This window comes from Phalacrocorax aristotelis, chromosome 1 (assembly GCF_949628215.1).
Source record: "Phalacrocorax aristotelis chromosome 1, bGulAri2.1, whole genome shotgun sequence".
Taxonomy (NCBI): Eukaryota; Metazoa; Chordata; class Aves; order Suliformes; family Phalacrocoracidae; genus Phalacrocorax; species Phalacrocorax aristotelis.
In genome coordinates, this window is record NC_134276.1 from 147,480,124 (window position 1) to 147,505,078 (window position 24,955).

General features: G+C 45.2%; 1 protein-coding gene across 2 annotated transcripts in view; it reads right to left on the reverse strand.

The window, feature by feature from the left end:
- PIK3C2G (phosphatidylinositol-4-phosphate 3-kinase catalytic subunit type 2 gamma) overlaps positions 1-24,366 on the reverse strand; it is a 226,893-nt gene extending 202,527 nt beyond the window's left edge. The window contains exons 1-3 of one of the 2 annotated variants that reach the window (XM_075114763.1): positions 23,791-24,366; positions 21,121-21,272; positions 14,500-15,256 (exon numbers count right to left, since the gene is read on the reverse strand). In XM_075114763.1, the coding sequence (XP_074970864.1) occupies positions 14,500-15,159 (660 nt within the window). In that variant the 5' untranslated portion in view covers positions 15,160-15,256; positions 21,121-21,272; positions 23,791-24,366. Of the gene's footprint in view, positions 1-14,499; positions 15,257-17,520; positions 17,607-21,120; positions 21,273-23,790 lie in introns of those variants that run through there. The other variant, XM_075114773.1, reaches the window with a different exon arrangement.
- Positions 24,367-24,955: the final 589 nt, after the last annotated feature.

Sequence of the window (24,955 nt, forward strand, 5' to 3'; positions counted from 1 at the left end):
CCCAGGTCCCATATGATGCAATACAACCGTACCAACCACCACCCCTCCCCTTCCCATCCTTTAACATAATACACAGACATCATTCCCTTAGTTCATGGATCTTCCCTGTAAAATGTCCATTAAAATGTCCATTGAGTTCACGCAGTCCATGACTCTGGGCTCCATCTGTTGTATCAGTCTTTCCGGGTGGGAGAGATGGTGTGTGGCGTTGGGTTGCTGCATACCGAGTCAGTCATCGTTCCATCACTGCTGCACGGCTTGTTTCATAGTTGATCTTCCATGGGTTGGGAGGCTCGTACTCTGATATCATTGATACAACACAGAGGTGACACACAATATTATATAGCAGTTCACATTGTGCCATTCAGTTCATTGACTGTTTTCACCCAAAATCAAATCCCCTTGAGGCACACATCGGATTTCTCCATCCTCCCGCATCACCCACCAAGTGCACCCAGGTCCTCGAGCAAAAACAATCCCACGAATGGGTTTGCCTTTGCCAGAGGCAGGAAGAACCCAGACTGTTTTGCCCAGCATACTTTTTGTGTGCACTACAGGGACTCTATCCCCTTCCACAGTATGTAGGATTTCTGACTGGGCAGGGCCAGCTCGGTTGGCAGATCCCCTCGTGTTGACTAACCACGTGGCTTTTGCTAAATGTGTATCCCAGTGCTTGAATGTCCCACCCCCCATTGCTCTCAGTGTGGTTTTTAACAGTCCATTGTACCTTTCAATTTTCCCAGAGGCTGGTGCGTGATAGGGGATGTGATACACCCACTCAATGCCGTGCTCTTTGGCCCAGGTGTCTATGAGGCTATTTCGGAAATGAGTCCCATTGTCTGACTCAATCCTCTCTGGGGTGCCATGTCGCCACAGGACTTGTTTCTCAAGACCCAGGATAGTGTTCCGGGCAGTGGCATGGGGGACAGGATATGTTTCCAGCCAGCCAGTCGTTGTTTCTACCATTGTAAGCACATGGCGCTTGCCTTGGCGGGTCTGTGGGAGTGTGATATAGTCAATTTGCCAGGCCTCCCCATATTTATATTTCAGCCATCGTCCCCCATACCACAGAGGCTTTACCCGCTTCGCTTGCTTGATTGCAGCGCATGTGTCACATTCGTGGATAACCTGTGCAATAATACCCATGGTCAAGTCCACCCCTCGATCACGAGCCCACCTGTATGTTGCATCTCTCCCTTGATGGCCTGAGGTGTCATGGGCCCACCGAGCTAGAAATAGTTCACCCTTATGCTGCCAGTCCAGATCCACCTCAGCCACTTCAATCTTGGCAGCCCGATCTACCTGCTGGTTGTTTCGATGTTCTTCAGTGGCCCGACTCTTGGGGACGTGAGCATCCACATGCCGTACCTTTACAACCAGTTTCTCTACCCGGGCAGCAATATCTTGCCACAATGTGGCAGCCCAGATGGGTTTGCCTCTGCGCTGCCAGTTGCTTTGCTTCCATTGCTGCAGCCAGCCCCACAGGGCATTTGCCACCATCCAGGAGTCAGTATAGAGATAGAGCACTGGCCACTTTTCCCGTTCAGCGATGTCTAAGGCCAGCTGGATGGCCTTTACCTCTGCAAACTGGCTCGATTCACCTTCTCCTTCAGCAGTTTCTGCTACTTGTCGTGTAGGACTCCATACAGCAGCCTTCCATCTCCGGTGCTTTCCCACAAGGCGACAGGACCCATCAGTGAACAGGGCATATTGCTTCTCATCTTCTGGCAGTTTGTTATACAGTGGGGCTTCTTCAGCACGTGTCACCTCCTCCTCTGGTGATAATCCAAAATCTTTGCCTTCTGGCCAGTCCATAATCACTTCCAAGATTCCTGGGCGACTGGGGTTTCCTACTCGAGCCCGCTGGGTGATCAGTGCAACCCATTTACTCCACGTAGCATCAGTTGCATGGTGTGTAGAGGGGATGTTTCCTTTGAACATCCAGCCCAGCACTGGCAGTCGGGGTGCCAGGAGCAACTGTGCTTCAGTACCAACCACTTCTGAAGCAGCTCGAACCCCTTCATATGCTGCCAATATCTCTTTTTCAGTTGGAGTATAGCGGGCTTCAGACCCTCTGTATCCCCGACTCCAAAACCCTAGGGGTCGACCCCGGGTCTCCCCAGGTGCTTTCTGCCAGAGACTCCAGGTAGGGCCATTCTCCCCGGCTGCAGTGTAGAGCACATTTTTTACATCTTGTCCTGCCCGGACTGGCCCAAGAGCTACTGCATGGACTATTTCTCGTTTAATCTGTTCAAAGGCTTGTCGTTGCTCAGGGCCCCATTTGAAATCATTCTTTTTCCGGGTCACTTGATAGAGAGGGCTCACGATCAGACTGTAATTTGGAATATGCATTCTCCAAAAACCCACAACGCCCAAGAAAGCTTGTGTTTCCTTTTTGCTAGTTGGTGGAGACATGGCTGCTATTTTGTTGATCACATCCATTGGAATCTGACGACGACCGTCTTGCCATTTAATTCCTAAGAACTGGATTTCTCGTGCAGGTCCCTTCACCTTACTTTGTTTTATGGCAAAACCAGCTTTCAGAAGGATTTGGACTATTTTCTCACCTTTCTCAAAAACTTCTTCTGCTGTGCTGCCCCACACAATGATGTCATCAATGTATTGAAGGTGTTCTGGAGCTTCTCCCTGTTCCAGTACAGTCTGAATCAGTCCATGGCAAATGGTAGGACTGTGTTTCCACCCCTGGGGCAGTCGATTCCAGGTGTACTGGACGCCCCTCCATGTGAAAGCAAACTGTGGCCTGCACTCTGCTGCCAGAGGGATTGAGAAGAATGCATTAGCAATATCAATTGTGGCATACCACTTGGCCGCCTTTGACTCCAGTTCGTATTGAAGTTCTAGCATGTCTGGCACAGCAGCACTCAACGGTGGAGTGACTTCATTCAGGCCACGATAGTCTACTGTTAGTCTCCACTCTCCATTAGACTTCCGGACTGGCCATATGGGACTGTTAAAGGGTGAGTGGGTCTTACTGATGACTCCTTGGCTCCTCAGTTGGTGAATGAGTTTATGGATGGGGATCAGAGAGTCTCTGTTGGTGCGATATTGCCGCCGGTGCACTGTTGTGGTGGCGATTGGCACCTGTTGTTCTTTGACCTTCAGCAACCCCACCACAGAAGGGTCCTTTGAGAGACCGGGCAAGGTAGACAGCTGTTCAGTTTCCTCCGTCTCCAAGGCAGCTACACCAAAAGCCCACTTGTAACCTTTTGGGTCCTTGAAATACCCTCTCCTGAGGTAGTCTATACCAAGGATGCACGGAGCCTCTGGGCCAGTCACAATGGGGTGCTTCTGCCACTCATTGCCAGTTAGGCTCACTTCGGCCTCCAATACAGTTAGCTCTTGGGATCCCCCTGTCACTCCAGCAATGCTGATGGGTTCTGCCCCTATATAGTTTGATGGCATTAAGGTGCACTGTGCGCCGGTGTCCACTAAAGCTTTATACTCCTGTGGGTCGGACGTGCCAGGCCATCGGATCCACACAGTCCAGTAAGCCCGGTTATCCCTTTCCTCCACCCGGCTGGAGGCAGGGCCCCTCTAGTCCTGATCATGGCAGTCACAACTCACTTCCTGTAAATGTGAATCAGGAGTCCCTCTATTACACTTAGAAATAAAATCTGCGCTTCTACTCCTCTGTCTGGGGACTTGCTCGCTGGAAACTGGAGCAGCAGCTTTCCTGGAAGAGCCTCCCTGAGTGACTGTTCTTCCTTGCAGTTCATGTACTCGTGCCTGTAGGGTCGAAGTAGGCTTGCCATCCCACCTCATCATGTCCTCTCCGTGGTCACGCAGGTAGAACCATAGGGTGGCCCGTGGTGTGTATCCCCTTCTTTGAGCCAAAGGACGCTTATTCCTAACAGCTGAGACACTGCTCTGTCGAGGTGGGGAGTAGGACAGATCTTCTTTGAGTTGCTGGACCTCTTGGGATAGTTTCTCCACAGCAGAGACAAGCGAGGAAGAGATATTTGTGTCATAATCCCGGAGCCTATCTATCACCTCTGCCACCGTTGGTGTCTCGTCATCTTTCCAGGACATCACTGCCAATGAGTTTGCATGCGAAGATGGTGCGCTCCGTACAAACTTCCGCCACATGGGTCGTGTGCACTCGGCTTCATCTGGATCTTTGGATGACCGTTGATCATCCAGGTCACCATAAATCACCTCAAACACAGCTAATTCCCTGAGATACTGGATGCCTTTCTCCATAGTTGTCCATTTTCCTGGGCGATATGTAACATCTTCTTTAAAGGGATACCTTTCCTTCACTCCAGACAGGAGTCGCCTCCAGAGGCTGAGGGCTTGTGGTTTTTTTCCAATTGCTTTGTCAACGCCCCCTTCCCCAGAAAGGGATCCCAATTGTTTGGCTTCTTTTCCCTCTAGTTCCAGGCTACTGGCCCCATTATCCCAGCATCGGAGCAGCCAGGTGGCAATGTGCTCACCTGAACGACGGCTATAATCTTTTCGCATATCTCGCAACTCGCTTAAGGACAGAGATCGGGTGGTCTCTATTTCATTTATTACTTCTCCCTCCTCTCCCCGCGATGGCCCTGGTTCTTCATCATCCCGTTCTAAACGGGTTGATGTCCGCTTCCAATATTTCGTCTTATGTATGGGGGCAACTGATACCGGTACGGGTTTATTTTCTGAGCTAGCTCCGGTACTTGTTGTGGGGGTTTGAGTGGCTGCAGTGCCTGTTGTCAGGGCTGGATTGTCTACAGTGCCAGTCACTTTGCATTTCAATCCAGAGACATTCTCTTCCCCCTGGGGGCACTGAATACTGTTGAGCAGGGCTCGGTATGCATGGGCCAGACCCCAGCATGTTGCAGTTATCTGTGTCTCTCTGGAGTTCCCAGCGTAACAACATACTTTCTCCAAATATTCTACTAGTTTTTTAGGATTCTGCACTTGCTCGGGGGTGAAACTCCAAAACACTGGGGGTGCCCACTGCCCTAGGTATTTGCCCATGCTATCCCACATGCCCTGCCACTCGTAACTATCAAGCCTCGGGGCAGATTTCTGGGTGATATTCTTAAGTTGCTTAGTCAAAACCAAAACAACATGCCCAAAAACTAACAATGACTGCACCTTAACCACCCAAGGATGTTCAAGATACAAAAACGTTGTTGTAACAAAGGCACAGACATCATAGAACAAAGTTGCAAAGGTATTATTCTGTATTTCCTCCATATAAAATCTCTCAGAGGAGGAGGTATAATTGCTAATTGCCTCAACAAGGTGGTATCCGAAGTACAGTAACGGTTTCAGCAAAAACCCCAAATACCAGGTAAAGCTGAAAACGAGTGTTTGTATAACAAATCTCGTAGGCAAAACATTACTAATCACAGCAGAACACAGCAGACTTAAACAACCAACACCGATTTTTAACACCCACTGCAAAAAGGACAACATGGTGCTGTGACCAGCAGCTGTTGTTATCTCCAACCCTCGTGCCCCACGTTGGGCGCCAAAAAGACTGTCGTGGTTTAGCGGCAGCTCAGCCCCACACAGTCGCTCGCTCACTCCCCCACCGGTAGATGGGGGAGAGAATCAGAAGGGTAACGCTCGTGGGTTGGGATAAGAACAGTTTAATAATGAAAATTAAAAGAAACAACAGTAGAAATGCAATGTGAAGGAGAACAACGAGAGGCGCAAAGCCCCGGGGGAGGGGGGAAGGGAGGGGAGGGGAGAGGGGGAACGAACCGCCGGAACAAACCGCACGCGCCGCAGCCGCTCGCCGCCCGCCGACCCGACGCCGCGCCGCCTGCGCGCTGCCACTGCCCCCCCTCAATATACTGGTCATGGTGTCACGTGGTATGGAATGAACCTGCCATTGGCCAGTCGGGGTCAGCCGCCCCCACCATGGCCCTGCCCCTCCCAGCCCCCCCTGCCACGCCACGCGGCAGAGCGCGGGAAGCTGGAAAGGTAGCTGACCCCCACAGTGAGGAGAATTAACCCCTTCTCAGCCAAAACCAGCACATTCTCCACCCCTTATTCCATACCACTTACACCATGCCCAGGTCCCATATGATGCAATACAACCGTACCAACCACCACCCCTCCCCTTCCCATCCTTTAACATAATACACAGACATCATTCCCTTAGTTCATGGATCTTCCCTGTAAAATGTCCATTAAAATGTCCATTGAGTTCACGCAGTCCATGACTCTGGGCTCCATCTGTTGTATCAGTCTTTCCGGGTGGGAGAGATGGTGTGTGGCGTTGGGTTGCTGCATACCGAGTCAGTCATCGTTCCATCACTGCTGCACGGCTTGTTTCATAGTTGATCTTCCATGGGTTGGGAGGCTCGTACTCTGATATCATTGATACAACACAGAGGTGACACACAATATTATATAGCAGTTCACATTGTGCCATTCAGTTCATTGACTGTTTTCACCCAAAATCAAATCCCCTTGAGGCACACATCGGATTTCTCCATCCTCCCGCATCACCCACCAAGTGCACCCAGGTCCTCGAGCAAAAACAATCCCACGAATGGGTTTGCCTTTGCCAGAGGCAGGAAGAACCCAGACTGTTTTGCCCAGCATACTTTTTGTGTGCACTACAGGGACTCTATCCCCTTCCACAGTATGTAGGATTTCTGACTGGGCAGGGCCAGCTCGGTTGGCAGATCCCCTCGTGTTGACTAACCACGTGGCTTTTGCTAAATGTGTATCCCAGTGCTTGAATGTCCCACCCCCCATTGCTCTCAGTGTGGTTTTTAACAGTCCATTGTACCTTTCAATTTTCCCAGAGGCTGGTGCGTGATAGGGGATGTGATACACCCACTCAATGCCGTGCTCTTTGGCCCAGGTGTCTATGAGGCTATTTCGGAAATGAGTCCCATTGTCTGACTCAATCCTCTCTGGGGTGCCATGTCGCCACAGGACTTGTTTCTCAAGACCCAGGATAGTGTTCCGGGCAGTGGCATGGGGGACAGGATATGTTTCCAGCCAGCCAGTCGTTGTTTCTACCATTGTAAGCACATGGCGCTTGCCTTGGCGGGTCTGTGGGAGTGTGATATAGTCAATTTGCCAGGCCTCCCCATATTTATATTTCAGCCATCGTCCCCCATACCACAGAGGCTTTACCCGCTTCGCTTGCTTGATTGCAGCGCATGTGTCACATTCGTGGATAACCTGTGCAATAATACCCATGGTCAAGTCCACCCCTCGATCACGAGCCCACCTGTATGTTGCATCTCTCCCTTGATGGCCTGAGGTGTCATGGGCCCACCGAGCTAGAAATAGTTCACCCTTATGCTGCCAGTCCAGATCCACCTCAGCCACTTCAATCTTGGCAGCCCGATCTACCTGCTGGTTGTTTCGATGTTCTTCAGTGGCCCGACTCTTGGGGACGTGAGCATCCACATGCCGTACCTTTACAACCAGTTTCTCTACCCGGGCAGCAATATCTTGCCACAATGTGGCAGCCCAGATGGGTTTGCCTCTGCGCTGCCAGTTGCTTTGCTTCCATTGCTGCAGCCAGCCCCACAGGGCATTTGCCACCATCCAGGAGTCAGTATAGAGATAGAGCACTGGCCACTTTTCCCGTTCAGCGATGTCTAAGGCCAGCTGGATGGCCTTTACCTCTGCAAACTGGCTCGATTCACCTTCTCCTTCAGCAGTTTCTGCTACTTGTCGTGTAGGACTCCATACAGCAGCCTTCCATCTCCGGTGCTTTCCCACAAGGCGACAGGACCCATCAGTGAACAGGGCATATTGCTTCTCATCTTCTGGCAGTTTGTTATACAGTGGGGCTTCTTCAGCACGTGTCACCTCCTCCTCTGGTGATAATCCAAAATCTTTGCCTTCTGGCCAGTCCATAATCACTTCCAAGATTCCTGGGCGACTGGGGTTTCCTACTCGAGCCCGCTGGGTGATCAGTGCAACCCATTTACTCCACGTAGCATCAGTTGCATGGTGTGTAGAGGGGATGTTTCCTTTGAACATCCAGCCCAGCACTGGCAGTCGGGGTGCCAGGAGCAACTGTGCTTCAGTACCAACCACTTCTGAAGCAGCTCGAACCCCTTCATATGCTGCCAATATCTCTTTTTCAGTTGGAGTATAGCGGGCTTCAGACCCTCTGTATCCCCGACTCCAAAACCCTAGGGGTCGACCCCGGGTCTCCCCAGGTGCTTTCTGCCAGAGACTCCAGGTAGGGCCATTCTCCCCGGCTGCAGTGTAGAGCACATTTTTTACATCTTGTCCTGCCCGGACTGGCCCAAGAGCTACTGCATGGACTATTTCTCGTTTAATCTGTTCAAAGGCTTGTCGTTGCTCAGGGCCCCATTTGAAATCATTCTTTTTCCGGGTCACTTGATAGAGAGGGCTCACGATCAGACTGTAATTTGGAATATGCATTCTCCAAAAACCCACAACGCCCAAGAAAGCTTGTGTTTCCTTTTTGCTAGTTGGTGGAGACATGGCTGCTATTTTGTTGATCACATCCATTGGAATCTGACGACGACCGTCTTGCCATTTAATTCCTAAGAACTGGATTTCTCGTGCAGGTCCCTTCACCTTACTTTGTTTTATGGCAAAACCAGCTTTCAGAAGGATTTGGACTATTTTCTCACCTTTCTCAAAAACTTCTTCTGCTGTGCTGCCCCACACAATGATGTCATCAATGTATTGAAGGTGTTCTGGAGCTTCTCCCTGTTCCAGTACAGTCTGAATCAGTCCATGGCAAATGGTAGGACTGTGTTTCCACCCCTGGGGCAGTCGATTCCAGGTGTACTGGACGCCCCTCCATGTGAAAGCAAACTGTGGCCTGCACTCTGCTGCCAGAGGGATTGAGAAGAATGCATTAGCAATATCAATTGTGGCATACCACTTGGCCGCCTTTGACTCCAGTTCGTATTGAAGTTCTAGCATGTCTGGCACAGCAGCACTCAACGGTGGAGTGACTTCATTCAGGCCACGATAGTCTACTGTTAGTCTCCACTCTCCATTAGACTTCCGGACTGGCCATATGGGACTGTTAAAGGGTGAGTGGGTCTTACTGATGACTCCTTGGCTCCTCAGTTGGTGAATGAGTTTATGGATGGGGATCAGAGAGTCTCTGTTGGTGCGATATTGCCGCCGGTGCACTGTTGTGGTGGCGATTGGCACCTGTTGTTCTTTGACCTTCAGCAACCCCACCACAGAAGGGTCCTTTGAGAGACCGGGCAAGGTAGACAGCTGTTCAGTTTCCTCCGTCTCCAAGGCAGCTACACCAAAAGCCCACTTGTAACCTTTTGGGTCCTTGAAATACCCTCTCCTGAGGTAGTCTATACCAAGGATGCACGGAGCCTCTGGGCCAGTCACAATGGGGTGCTTCTGCCACTCATTGCCAGTTAGGCTCACTTCGGCCTCCAATACAGTTAGCTCTTGGGATCCCCCTGTCACTCCAGCAATGCTGATGGGTTCTGCCCCTATATAGTTTGATGGCATTAAGGTGCACTGTGCGCCGGTGTCCACTAAAGCTTTATACTCCTGTGGGTCGGACGTGCCAGGCCATCGGATCCACACAGTCCAGTAAGCCCGGTTATCCCTTTCCTCCACCCGGCTGGAGGCAGGGCCCCTCTAGTCCTGATCATGGCAGTCACAACTCACTTCCTGTAAATGTGAATCAGGAGTCCCTCTATTACACTTAGAAATAAAATCTGCGCTTCTACTCCTCTGTCTGGGGACTTGCTCGCTGGAAACTGGAGCAGCAGCTTTCCTGGAAGAGCCTCCCTGAGTGACTGTTCTTCCTTGCAGTTCATGTACTCGTGCCTGTAGGGTCGAAGTAGGCTTGCCATCCCACCTCATCATGTCCTCTCCGTGGTCACGCAGGTAGAACCATAGGGTGGCCCGTGGTGTGTATCCCCTTCTTTGAGCCAAAGGACGCTTATTCCTAACAGCTGAGACACTGCTCTGTCGAGGTGGGGAGTAGGACAGATCTTCTTTGAGTTGCTGGACCTCTTGGGATAGTTTCTCCACAGCAGAGACAAGCGAGGAAGAGATATTTGTGTCATAATCCCGGAGCCTATCTATCACCTCTGCCACCGTTGGTGTCTCGTCATCTTTCCAGGACATCACTGCCAATGAGTTTGCATGCGAAGATGGTGCGCTCCGTACAAACTTCCGCCACATGGGTCGTGTGCACTCGGCTTCATCTGGATCTTTGGATGACCGTTGATCATCCAGGTCACCATAAATCACCTCAAACACAGCTAATTCCCTGAGATACTGGATGCCTTTCTCCATAGTTGTCCATTTTCCTGGGCGATATGTAACATCTTCTTTAAAGGGATACCTTTCCTTCACTCCAGACAGGAGTCGCCTCCAGAGGCTGAGGGCTTGTGGTTTTTTTCCAATTGCTTTGTCAACGCCCCCTTCCCCAGAAAGGGATCCCAATTGTTTGGCTTCTTTTCCCTCTAGTTCCAGGCTACTGGCCCCATTATCCCAGCATCGGAGCAGCCAGGTGGCAATGTGCTCACCTGAACGACGGCTATAATCTTTTCGCATATCTCGCAACTCGCTTAAGGACAGGGATCGGGTGGTCTCTATTTCATTTATTACTTCTCCCTCCTCTCCCCGCGATGGCCCTGGTTCTTCATCATCCCGTTCTAAACGAGTTGATGTCCGCTTCCAATATTTCGTCTTATGTATGGGGGCAACTGATACCGGTACGGGTTTATTTTCTGAGCTAGCTCCGGTACTTGTTGTGGGGGTTTGAGTGGCTGCAGTGCCTGTTGTCAGGGCTGGATTGCCTACAGTGCCAGTCACTTTGCATTTCAATCCAGAGACATTCTCTTCCCCCTGGGGGCACTGAATACTGTTGAGCAGGGCTCGGTATGCATGGGCCAGACCCCAGCACGTTGCAGTTATCTGTGTCTCTCTGGAGTTCCCAGCGTAACAACATACTTTTTCCAAATATTCTACTAGTTTTTTAGGATTCTGCACTTGCTCGGGGGTGAAACTCCAAAACACTGGGGGTGCCCACTGCCCTAGGTATTTGCCCATGCTATCCCACATGCCCTGCCACTCGTAACTATCAAGCCTCGGGGCAGATTTCTGGGTGATATTCTTAAGTTGCTTAGTCAAAACCAAAACAACATGCCCAAAAACTAACAATGACTGCACCTTAACCACCCAAGGATGTTCAAGATACAAAAACGTTGTTGTAACAAAGGCACAGACATCATAGAACAAAGTTGCAAAGGTATTATTCTGTATTTCCTCCATATAAAATCTCTCAGAGGAGGAGGTATAATTGCTAATTGCCTCAACAAGGTGGTATCCGAAGTACAGTAACGGTTTCAGCAAAAACCCCAAATACCAGGTAAAGCTGAAAACGAGTGTTTGTATAACAAATCTCGTAGGCAAAACATTACTAATCACAGCAGAACACAGCAGACTCAAACAACCAACACCGATTTTTAACACCCACTGCAAAAAGGACAACATGGTGCTGTGACCAGCAGCTGTTGTTATCTCCAACCCTCGTGCCCCACGTTGGGCGCCAAAAAGACTGTCGTGGTTTAGCGGCAGCTCAGCCCCACACAGTCGCTCGCTCACTCCCCCACCGGTAGATGGGGGAGAGAATCAGAAGGGTAACGCTCGTGGGTTGGGATAAGAACAGTTTAATAATGAAAATTAAAAGAAACAACAGTAGAAATGCAATGTGAAGGAGAACAATGAGAGGCGCAAAGCCCCGGGGGAGGGGGGAAGGGAGGGGAGGGGAGAGGGGGAACGAACCGCCGGAACAAACCGCACGCGCCGCAGCCGCTCGCCGCCCGCCGACCCGACGCCGCGCCGCCTCCGCGCTGCCACTGCCCCCCCTCAATATACTTGTCATGGTGTCACATGGTATGGAATGAACCTGCCATTGGCCAGTCGGGGTCAGCCGCCCCCACCATGGCCCTGCCCCTCCCAGCCCCCCCTGCCACGCCACGCGGCAGAGCGCGGGAAGCTGGAAAGGTAGCTGACCCCCACAGTGAGGAGAATTAACCCCTTCTCAGCCAAAACCAGCACACAGTATGATTTCAGCAATGTGAATATTTCATCTTGCATACCTATGACCTATCTTAATGTTAATCTCCATGTTTCAGCATCCTTTCCATTTCACTTTGTCTGGAGTCCTGGTTCTCATCTCCTACCACTCCGATGCATCATTTACTCATCCTGAACCTCACCAATCCAATCTGTTCTTTTTCTCTTTCTTTTGCTGTGGTGCTCCACTTTTCCAACCATTCTGACAGTCTTACTCGGCATCAGCCCTGTCACCCTGCAGACCTTATCTTTTCTAAAACTGCCAGCCCAGTAGCAATGAGTTACGCCTTCAGTGTCTTTTTTTTTTTTACCCTTCCTTCTCTCAACTTTCTTTCATTTTTATTTTCACTTTCTTACCTTCTCAGGGTTTAGTTGCCAGCCCCTTGCCTTGGCTTTCTTTCTATCCTGACATGGCTGTTTCTCCCTGAAGGAATTCCTGTGACACACTGATTTTTCTGCTACAGATCAATTCTCTCCTCTCTCCCATTTTTTCCTCTTCTAACTAAACAGCTTGAATACTTCCCTGACTTAATCAAATCCTCCCACACATTTGATTGTAGTTGCCCTTGACTCGCTCATCTCTTCTCTTCCCTCCCCTATAATTCTCTCCTCCTCCATCACAAAAGTGTTTGTGCCTGTTCTTATATGTCTGCTTCCTCTAGCACCTTTTCTTCCCATATCACGATTTAATCTCCTCCTGCTCATTTGTATCCCACTATTTTCTGCTTTTCTTATGAGAAGGCTTGTTTTTTTCATCATGATGTCAGCATGCTTTAGTTTTCTTATTATAAGTAAAAGGCAACAACAACCTTTTGTCTCTCCACTTATTCATTCCTTCATCTTTTGTATTTATCACTGAACTTCCAAAATGTAGTGCCCAGGATTATTCTTAAGAGTTACTTTCCTCAGATATATTCCCCCCACCCCACCTCTCCATCTGTCTGGGTCTGCAATGTTTACTTCTGTAGTTCTCCCTATTCACAGACAGAAACAAGTCAGTCAAGTGTCTCTTCCCCTTTGCTTTATGACACTGTGATCACTGGGAGTTAAAAGCAGAAGGTGAACCTAAACTGTCTTTTAATATTCATGGTGCAGAGGTATCCTGTAGGCTATTTCAGGATTCCTATAATGATTCAGAATGCTAAAAAGGACTAGAGGAAAGGGAGGATTTATCATTTTCTTTTTCCTTCTCCCTGTCAGGATTTTGAAAGAAGGAAAGTGAGGAGAGATATAACATCAGAGAGAGTCATGGGAGTCCCGTAAGACATCGTTATTAAAAACAGCAAAGCCACTAATGGAGCTATGAACACCTGATAGAAGGAGAAAAAAAAGATAAAGTGTTTTCTTCAGAAAGACAGCTACACACCGAGTGTATGTCATAAGATCCAGCTTCTACAGTTATAGTATATATGTATATTTTTAGAAAATAATTACATATACACACGTAAGTGCATACAGAACATGGTGAAGTCAGGACATGGTATGCCTCATCTCTCAGGATCAGGATATGTCAGCCAAACTAGACACAGGGACAATAATCTGGCTCAACAGAAAAACAGCTTCAGTATAATGTATTGTTATTTTGAATCTTAGGTTTCATATCAGACCATACAGTTTTGTTACCTTATCTCTTTCAAACACATCTTACTCTACATTTCTGTATTTATGCATCTGTGGTAGTTTTACGGCTCAGTGAGTCTACTGGAGCATTCTAGACCATAATCTAGATTCTCTTCTGGTGTAAAATGGCAAGTCTCCATTAGAGTCTAATGGAGATACTTCATTTTATGCTAGGTGAGGAACTGGCCCTATTAGTTTAAAATGAAGTCTTTTTTGATAGGTAGATGTGTTGACATTTTAAGTATAAGTTGACATTTTAAGTATAAGTTGGTTAAACCATGAAGGAGGTAGGACACAGATCCTGCCAGTACAAAATCCTCATTAGCTAGCCAGAGTAGGCACATTCCCTTAGAAGTCATTTTATATGGTCTGCTGGGTTATCTTCTGATATTAGAGTCAAAGAGGATGCTCAGAGGGTTTCATACTGTATAAAAAACTCTTAACTAATTATTACTGTTTGTTTGAGGGCATCTTCCTTGTAAAGATACAAAAATACTGTAGGAAATTCTGACTGCCAAGTAATCAAGTTACACAATTATTAGAAAATATACCTGACACTTCCCTGTATCTCTGTCTTTGGAAGTAGTAAAGACCAAATAAGAAGTGAATAAGAAGTCTCACAGTTGCTTTTTGCCAGCTGAATTGTAAGACATGAGGCAAAAACTCTCTACAGGAGCAAAAGCTTTTGCTTCCCCCAAGGCATAAATGCTTTCTTCTTCATCAGGTCTTTAAATCAGGTGCTTCTAATTCATGTTGCATCAGTGTGAGTGAATACACAAAATGCAAGGACACAAACAAGAATAAAGAACTTTAAGCACTGTTAATATGAGAAAATTTAAATACCTCTTTGTCATGCCTAGAGCTTCTGGACCAGGTAGGTCCTACACCAGAACTTCTGGAAGTGTCGGTTAAACAGGCTTCCTCATTTCCACTTTCACCTCTCACTTCTTGTCCAAATGGATACTTGTCTAATGAAACGGGACATTGAGTGTCTATATTGCGAAAGCCTATCTGAAAACTCAGATTTGTGTTGCCTCTTTCCACATTCGAATCAAACACATTTGTGACTGGCGTTATACTATTCCCTCCATGTATTTCTCTTTCTTGACTGTAGGGGTAGGGATCCACCAGAGAGAAGCTGCTGTAATCAGATAGTAAAGAAGATCTGAAGCCAACTGTTGGTGACACTGGGCCTCGTTGCCAGTGAGAGATAGGACTTCCAGGGTAAAGTTCACCAGAAGCAACTAGAGGCTGACCACAAAATTGCTGGTCAGGCATATTCAGACCAAAGACATCTGATGGGAAAAAAATTTCTTCATGATGATGTGAATGTGATGAACCATAAAAAAAAAATTCATTGCTGACTTCATCAACTATTTGGTCGAATCCTAGACGGACCTCTCCAGCAGAACCAGAATGATATACTGGGTAAGACGCTTGGTCCCCAGCCTGTCCTTCATGAAATTCATTGTGTGAGAAAGGCACCATCCCAAAGTATGCCATGGCTGATTCTTCTTTTCAGTCCTATTAATCCTCATGGAGGTCTTACAGTAGTTCCAAGGTCAAGAGAGTAATGTTCAGAACTGGAGCTACATACCCACTGAAAGCAAGCACAGAATAAAAGTTAAACCCAAAAATCTCTAGTATAATGAAAGCAGTACACTTTGGCCTTTTTTTGCTTTAGAGCTTTCTCTACAGGGTGGAAATATTTTCTCAATCTGGAGCTTGAATATTCTTTTGCCTGATCCTTATTTCCAGACATTTATCATCATCATCATCACCCTGGACACCTAAATAATAGTGACAGGATGCCTGAAATGACTGATCTAAATACTAAAATACTTCTTATGATGAATATTAAAGAAAATGTTCATATTCTTTCCATTATTTTACACTTGTGTAGCACACTTAATGCAGGAATCTAAAACAAGCAGGTAGGAAAGCTTCATATTATTTGTTGCTTTAACAGCAGTTTCATTCACATCTTCCTTTTTTTGCGCCTTAAATTTCTTCATATTCTACCACTTTTTTATCCTAGTGTAATCAGGTGAAGAAAAGTTAGGTCAAAGAACGTAGAAGACATGGATCTCCAATTAATATTCAGAACACTACACCCCAAAAGCTTTGATATGGCATATATAAAGGAAAACAAATGTCAATAAGTAAAGTTCAGCCTTTTTTGTTTCTTTGTTTTTCAAAACAGATATCTCTTCAAAGCCTGATGTTGCATCGTTTTTCGTAAATTAACAGGCAAGGGCATGACCTTCTGTAGAAGCTCATCATCACGCTGTTACTAGCGAACTTCCTGATATCATTTTGGCATGTGCCAAGTAGTCCTATGGTTCAGATAGGCAGCATGTACTGGAGGCTGCTGTCAGCAGGCATAAGGGTGTCTTTTCTAGGAAGAGAGCTTAGTTCTAAAACCAAAATCTATTCTGGGCCACTTGTCCTGAGGCCTTGGCCTGTTTCATCTACTGATACAGATGTAGCTTAAAAACACAAATGACATGGAATAGCAATACCACATAAAGTACACTGTTGTGCTGGGTACTTTATCACGTAAAAGAAATAGAAACATCTGATTTAATAATCTAATAAAAAACATATTCCCTAGCAGGAAAAAAAAAAAAGCCACTGAGATGAAAAGTGTACTCAGAAATTGCTAAAGCTTAGTTCCACAAATAGCTTTTCCAATATGTCCCCAAGATCTATACTGTATTAGCTTAGATAACAGCGCCTTGCAATGAAAATCTATATTACAACAGAAGGTATTCATCACAACTTTATTTATTTTTGTTTTATTTGAAGTCAAACTCTAGGTGACATAAGCTCCTGTCACCCACAGTGAGGAATGAGAAGAGAAATGAAAAGTTAAATAGGCTGAAATGAAATCTCCAAGTTAGAGGCTGAACTACTCTTTCAAGCACTCAACTTAGTGATTCCACGTGTTTTGTGCTTTGGTTCGCTTTAACTGTGCTGGAAAAAAAAAAAAAAGGCATTTCTGAAATTACATTAAGCCAGATAACCAAAATGATGCATAATATTTTGAATGGTGATCTAAGCATGAACTTCAATTATAGAGTTGCTGTAATACTGTAATGCTGTAATACTGTAATACTACAGAGAGCCTGGCAGGGAGCAGAAACTTGTACAGCACAGGAGCACCACATCTTTTTTATATAGTCTTGCATTTAAAACTACCCATTTAGATTGGAAACTCAGCATGGCATGCTGTAAATCTCAGTGGTTTAATTTTTGCCTTCTAGTTAGGTTAGTAAGACTAGGCTCTGTATTTGGGCCAACTCCTGATCCTTTTTGAAACAGCATAAAAGTCCAGGAAAGGATTTGGCTCTTTGCCAGCCACTATTACTCCATTTGAATCATGCAACATGCATCAATAACACTGAAATTTCAAAAAATCACTAACGAGGCAAAATTTATAATGCATTAGAAAAAAAAAATAAGGTTAAGTTTTTAGGTTCCTTTGCTTTGTAGTTTCTGAATTCACATTGTGGAGGGTTTTGCTTTCTTTCTCCTATAGCTATGAAGCCCTCCTTTTCCTTTTAAACGACAGATGTTTACACATAATCATGTGGTTTTGGGATCGGGGGTTTTAAGGGAGAATCCTTAAATACTGTAAAATATTCACTACAGATCAAGAGATTTGACAGCGTTGCACAATGCTCACAACTTTGTAGATGCCGTCCAAGCACATGAAAGTATTTTCCTTACTTCAGCATGCACATGCATTCTAGTATAAAAGCTTGGTGCACTGGGGGCTCAAGTTTCCCTTTTTACCAGAAGCCAGGGGGAGACAACTGGGCCACTTGCTAAGTGGTAAGAATATTTGTTGCAACCCCTTACCTGGAATACATAATTTGTTAGAAGAATACGCAGCCTCCTATGTCTTCCTGTTCACAGACACATTTAGATCACCTATGTGCTTTCAGATGAAGGGGGTGTAACCGTTTCATCAGAAGCTTTCCTTCCTGTTTAACCAGTTTACTGAGGTAATGATTCTTTCCCACACCTTCCTTCAGGGAAATTTCAAACAGCAGTAACAATAAAAAGGTAACAGCTTATCTGTTCTCTTTCTCAATTTGGGAACCCAACCTTTTTTTTTTTAACATGGTGGTAGATGATCTCACACTTTCAGTACAAGTATCAAACATGCTTAAAATAAAAAGACAGCTTCTCCAAAGGAAAGACTTGCCTCTTAGAACAGCTTCTGCACAAGAACAGGATTAAGACATTTTATGCTACTTCACCTTCACGCAGCTTCTTCCCCCCTGTGCTAGTGGTGCATGCTCTGAAAGGAGCTCCTAGCTCCGCTCACAGGAGAAGGGAATGGTACAAATCTTGCATGGCAGAGAGGCTCTCTGGCTTTGGCTTCTCAGTATGCAGAGCTGGGATAGTCTAATGGGGGAAGAACTGCCCTTACGCTGGGATATTTCCCGAAGACCAATGAAGCCTTGCCCCTTTGCAAAGGTCTGCTGAAGAGCTGGAGTAAATACAGCACTGGTCACAAACATCTTCCTAGACTTCAAGAAGCCCAGGACCCTCCATAAAAGGGAGCAGCAAAGGCTGCTCCAGGCACAACACAGAGGCAGTTCCCTTGGGGACTATCTGCCTCCACACTTCATACCATTCCTTAAAAAGGTATAAATTGCTCCACTGAAATGGCTATTCAGAATTCACACGAAATCTCAATCCTAGTCTTCTTCAAGGTTGTTACCGGCAGGAAAATATCCTCAAAAATAGTGAGGGAGTCAGTAACAATAAAACAACATTTGTTATAAAAAGCCATGCCATAAGACTGAACAGATTAGGATACAGCATTTAAAGTTAATAATTAATCTCAGATATCTTATAGCTGATAAACTGAATGAAGTAATACTTACTTAAAGCATTACAGGGAAAACTTTGCCCTTCAAAGTATAGCAAAAAGCTGTCAATGATATCATTGTGATTTAAAAGCAGTTAGCCAAGGACAAAACTTATTTCAGTTGTGAAAGGTGATGCATTTTTTGTCATATATTCTCCAGCCCTTAAAATGTCAACTTGCTCCACAAACTATTGGTAGCATTTGTGCTGTACTGTAGGCATTACCAGTGATTACTGTGAAGTGATCCTGAGAGCGAGGAACACACCAATTTTAGGAGCTGCCATTTCAGAGTTTATGGCAGTGTGATGTTGCTTCATCTCACAGTGACTGGACATATTAAAAGGAGGAGGATCAAGAAAACAGAGGAAATATGCATGGGAAGAGCTCATCATTTCAGGCAAACACAGAAGTCTATATGTGTAGTATGGTCTAGGCTGGGACACGTGCCCCTCTCTCCCCACAGAGATCTCCAGGAGAAGGTTATGAAGGTTTTTCTTGGGAAACTCTGAATATTTTCAGGATTTTATTAGGCTTTTAAGGTGGCCACTATTTTTCTGTTTTCTGTTTCGCATCGAAGTAGAAGGCAGGAAACTGCTGAGTCACTTTCTACCCTAATTCCTCCTAGAACTACCAAGAATTGTCTCCTCCTCTTTCGCTGGCTTGTGGGACAAAATCTCCAGACACAAAGAAAACTGGATACTCCCTGGGATGCCTCCTTTCCTTCTGTTAGATATTCTCGCTGCTCCACCAGCCGGCAGGAACCTACATCTCACTCAGATTAAAGACTAATCATGTATTTGATTTAGCAACGTGTGAGCGTGCTGCTATGAGCTAGGTCTGATAAAAAGCTATGGGTAAAGGGCTGGCGAAATAGTTGCTTTAAAACACCCCAAGATGAAAAACAGCATCTTCAGCAGGCTTTTGCTCTCAGTGTTGCTTCACACCCAGCTTAGAGCTTTCCCAAAACACAACCTTGCATCTGAAGCCTTAAGGCTTTGAGTAATAGCCTGTTTGCAAAGGGAACGCAGCAAAGTGTTTCAGCAATCCGTGGGGCCAGAAAACTGGCTAAACAGAGCCAGTGAGGAAATTGGTCCCTTTCATAACACATCCAGCCATCTATGTTACTATTCTCCAGTGCCACCTACCGTCATTTCCACAAAACTGTGAGGCAAGGAACAGAGATCACCGTGTCAAGCACCGAGGCAATTAAACTGTATATCTGGCTGCAGGGAATGTCATCGTATCTGTCATCATCGCTGATAAATATGGCCCCTGTCAGAAGGTTGCCCTTTATGGGAAAGATTCATGACTGTTGAGATCCTGCTTGAATAGGGTGTGATACTACTTCTCTTAGACAAGTGCTCCAAATTACTGCTGCACCAAAGCAATGACAAGGTATCGGCAAAACTACATGGGTGCAATAGGATTTTCCCACGTGCAGGTGAAAACAAAGTGATCAGTGTCAAGATTTTGTTGTGTTTAAGCAGCAGATGAACAAGAATTTTGGTAACAAAAAGATGTTGAGATCTGGGTTTTTGTATTATAGGCCCTTATTTCTTTCTCACTTACAAGCTTCATTGAGCAGGGATTGTCTAGTAAAACCCAGAAGAGTAGATGCTGCTGGACAAAGAAAATAAGAGTTGCAATAAACAGAATACAGTGGTTGAATCATTGTAAAATCGTTCATCAGTAAAGGAGACATTTGCTATAAAGGGCAAAAAGGACTTTTCAATTCTGAAAACACTCCTTACCCTCTACTCACACAAAACAGAACAATTCAGGGAAAGGACAAAGAGAGAAGAGGAGGGGGAGGGAAGCAAAGTTTCACTTTTCCAAGAAAAATAGGTAGAAAACATGTTTTGCATAGAAAATATTTTCACAGGCTCTGCTGACACCTACATATAATAGCCAAAGTTACTAAGTTACCAACACCCTCCTGGGCTTTGAAATATGTTGTTGTGAAATACCAACCTCCACAGTCCGCACACACAGACTCCAAAGCTAGCCATGACTAAATGTAGGCTACGGATTTTAATCTCTCCTTTTATTTGAACGTCTTTTGTACTTTGATCCTCTGAAAGGAGCAGCACACTTTACCGGAGTTGTTTCTGGCAGAAAAAAATTACTCCAGCTTTAAAAAAAATCAAATTGCTGAGAAAAATTAAGTGCTGAAATGGAGAACAGTCTTATCGCAAACATCTTAAAATACAGAGTTAAAGTAAGATAAGCAGGCAGATTTTTATGTGTATACACATGTACACACATGCTCTCAGATATGTATGCTTATATATATGTATGTGAACATACATATGCATACATGCATATATATGTGTGTATATTTAAATGTATATGTAAATCTGTCTATAAAAGCTTAATATGTGTGTATACATACATATAAAAGCCTAATAAACACTAAGTGACCCAAAAAAAGAGCTTAAATGCTACAGAAAGGAAGTGAAGCCACAGGTTTCAGCTGCGAGCGTCAAACACCCCAAAGCTAAGGACTGCTTAAAGCCAAAGCTCTTGTTCACACGACTTTACAAATTTCACTTTGTGCTGTTTTCTTCCATTTCTCTTACCTTCTGTGATTTTTTTCCACTGTTTTCTTATGCTATTCTTTTCAGCTCCCCTCCAGTGTGCCTCCTCAATGGCTTTCTGTGAAATTCAGCTTTGTCATTCCAGTGTATTCAATAGGGTTTGTTGACCTTCCAGAAATTCTTCATATCATAGACTGTACAAATATAAAAAAAACCAGTCTTGTGATACTAGCACACCATTAAGACAAACTCCCTAGCCATTACAGCAGGCTGTTTTCCTGATGGAAAATTTAGTGAGCTGGCTCATCACCATTCCTAAGACTCCCTTCTGTTGCAGCTCATGGTGCATGGGGCTCTACAGAACTTCTAGAGTGGAAGGAGGGCAGAGAACACCCCAAAGCACAGAGCTCAGCTTCTGGCAGACCTGAGCTAGGGTGACAGAGCCAGGGTGATTTTCCTATTGTAGCCCATCCGTGCTGCCTCAGGGAGCTGTTAATATTATGATTGCCTTGAAGAGGACCTAACTTAAGTATAGCTTTAAATTCAGCTCCTAAGTGACCACATAAGAGGGAAGGGGAAACGGTAATAAGGACGCACTTGCACTCCTTGTTGGGTTTGCTGTGTGTGGACCTTTGGTTCACATGATGTGTCAGCTCAGTCACTTGTTCAGTATTCAGATGAAGTAGTAGGACTGAGTCTTGTTCTCTTACTGATGCCATGCGTACCTTCAGTGAAAGCAGTGAAATTATAAAACTTTATACTAGGTTTATCCTATAAACCAGTATATACAATACTGTAAGCAACTATATGCTGTAAACCTAGTATAACATCCGAATTAGCTCTACAGTCTTTATCAAAACAACTGAATTAATAATTCTTTAAGCATAAAAATACAGGCATCTAAAGCCAAAACAACATCTTACTTACACAGTATCAACCTTGTCTCAATTTGCCTTTCCACAAAGACACTTGCTTACATTTGCAATAGTGCACATACTGCAGTGCCACAACATCTTAAATAATCCAATATTTCTGATCTTTCCCTGAACTTCTCCTACACGGGTAACTTCTTACATCTGTCTTCCGACTTTAATCTCACTGTCATAGTTGCTCACAGTACAACTGAAACACTCGCTTTAAAAAAAAAAAAAAAAACCAAACCAGCATGGCTTTTACAAAAAAATAGTTCATGGGTGTATATATAATTTTTAAACCAACTGAACAGCATTCCTTATATGCAATTCAGGATATAAAACATCTGCTTAGATAGCTAATTTGGCTGCATACTTAGGTTGCCTATGCATGCCAGCAAAACATTCATTACCGTTTTCATTAAAACTTTACCTGCAGCATGAAACCCAACAATAATTTACTTGAGTTTTCACATAAATAATGCAAAGGGACTGCTTACCTGCAATAAAACATATTTCTGCAAACTGCTATGTGAAATTAAGCTCACAGCAGCCCTCCACCACAATTAGAACAGCCCTTGAATGAATGGCTGGCAAAGAGATACTTGCAGCGCTGAGAAAACAGATTCATCTATCACCCCAAAGCACCTTCCCATCAATGGTACCCGCACAGATTATTCTTATAATAGCAACTGCGCTGTGCTGTGTCAGGTCCTGTGCTAGCCTGCTCATGGTTTTGCTAATGATGTTTTCATATTTACGAACCAGGGGAGCAAAGGGAAGTCCCTGTTCACTAGACCTGTACAATTAAAGAGGTGAGGTGCATCCACTGGGGCTTGGCAAGATCCTTGCACCACAGCACTTCTGCAGCAATAAACGTACACCCTACTCAGTGATACCAAAGGTACTCATCCCATGCACTAACCCTGACTTAGATTTGTGTTCTGCCTTGCACTATTTTGGGCAGCCTAGGCAAGCCTTATTGTTTCTGCTCTGCTGGCCTCCCCACCTTGCTCTGCCTTCCTTTCAAGTACAGGAATAAATCAATGCCAGGAAGGGAGTCAGCAGCACCGTGCTTCACATCAGAGGTAAGCTGCTACACTCATACAATCAGGGGTGAACTGCGAGGCCCAGGCAGGGAGGGCAAGAGAAAATTGTGCTGAAGTAGGGATACCTCAGGGGAAGATAAAGGAGAAACATCTAGTATCGATGCACAATGGCCTCTACAGGTGGCTGGTATCTTCCAGGGTCAGGTTCCCAGCTCAAAATGTGATCAGATCATCTGGCAAGCATTGGATTAGGAAAGGAAGAAAGAAAAGTAAGAGAGTGCTCTACTCATCCCCACCCATTCAACAGCCCATTAAAACCCCTCATTCAAAAAGTTCCATAGTCTCTACATAGACAGTAATTTCTTGTACTTTTGGGTGGGGGGTGACAAGGTAACTACTATAAAAGAAATAAGTAGTGCCATCCATCACCATGGCCTGCAAGATGGCCAAAACCACCATGCACTGATGACCTGAATACAGATAGGGAGAGGCATACTTTTCACCAGTTGCCGGGAGACGTGAAAAAACAGGAAGCTTTGGGATTAAGTACACTCCCTACATTCAGCAGTGATGTCTTGCCACCCTTGCCTCACCAGCCTATACCAAGCTCACTTCACTCTTGTGGTTCATGTAAAATAAGAAATCTCAGTTTAGAAGAAGTTTTAGACTGAGGGTGGTGACACTGTTAAGAAGATATACATCACAAGCAGCACAACCATCTCCCTTCTTTCCCAAGGAAGCGCTGAACTTACCAGATCCATCTGATCCTAAGCATGGGAACACCAGACTGCTCCTTCCAGTTCTGGCAGCATCAGTGTGGGAGCTGTCCTGTTGCAAAGCTCTGAGCCTGGGCACTTGACTGCAAACCTGCAGCATTCAGGTCAAACATGAGCCTGGGGTATGCCTAAAAGCAAAAGAATACAGAACTCTGTCATTCTGGGTTTTCATTAAGGGCTGATTGTTTTTTTGGAGGAGGAGGGGACTAGAGATTCAGAACATAAGACAGAGCAATTAGACTCCATACGGCAAGCGTCTCAAAAAAAAAAAAAAAACACAACAAAAAAAGGAGAAACAAGGAAGTTTAAATACACCTGGCATTCAGGTGCAGAGGTGCCATCTCAGAAGGCTGCACTGCAAGCGTCCAGGACACAGTCTAAAATAAGCTATCATGTTGTACCACAGTAACATGCCCTTTCTTTGAGGCTTAGTGTCACAGCATGGCTGTGAAAAAAAAAATCTCTACTGGAATTTAAGAATGTAACTATGGTTTATCCTGATATTAAAATAAATCTCATCCACAGAACTCCTTGAACATCTGCACTTGCTTCTGACTGCCTCAATTAACTGTGCCATGCCTACATTACAGCAGCAAGTCCAGGAAAAATCCAGACATCCTAGACTGAAACTGAAGCCCACTCCTAATACATTGTTCATGTCTGCAGCAGACTAGGAATAGCTATCTCATTCTTCGCTTGGTTGATCTACTTTTATATCCTTGATTCAAACAGAGTTATGCAAACTTCATGTTTGCTATCAGGCTATGAAGAAGCCTATTGTAACTAGGATATGGTTTTCTTAGATGTAAATGCACATGCAAAATAGAAAGAGCTTTGATATTGAGATTTTTTCCCCCTGAGGTTCAAGTATTTTATCTTTTTAATAATATTCCATTTTCCTGTTGCACTTTCACTTTTAAAACATCTTTTATATTAGCTCCAAGTATTATAATTCCTTCAAAATTCCTCTGGAGGGCACTATTACCATAACTATACAATTAGCTACAGATGGATGTAATAGAGATAAACACTAAATAGCCTTGTTGGCAGGAGGCAGAGTGTCTTTTAACCAAGACAGCTTCTTTACTGCTGCCTGGCTTTTTACTCTGGTTTAGAGGATATGGGAAATCTTAGCTACAAA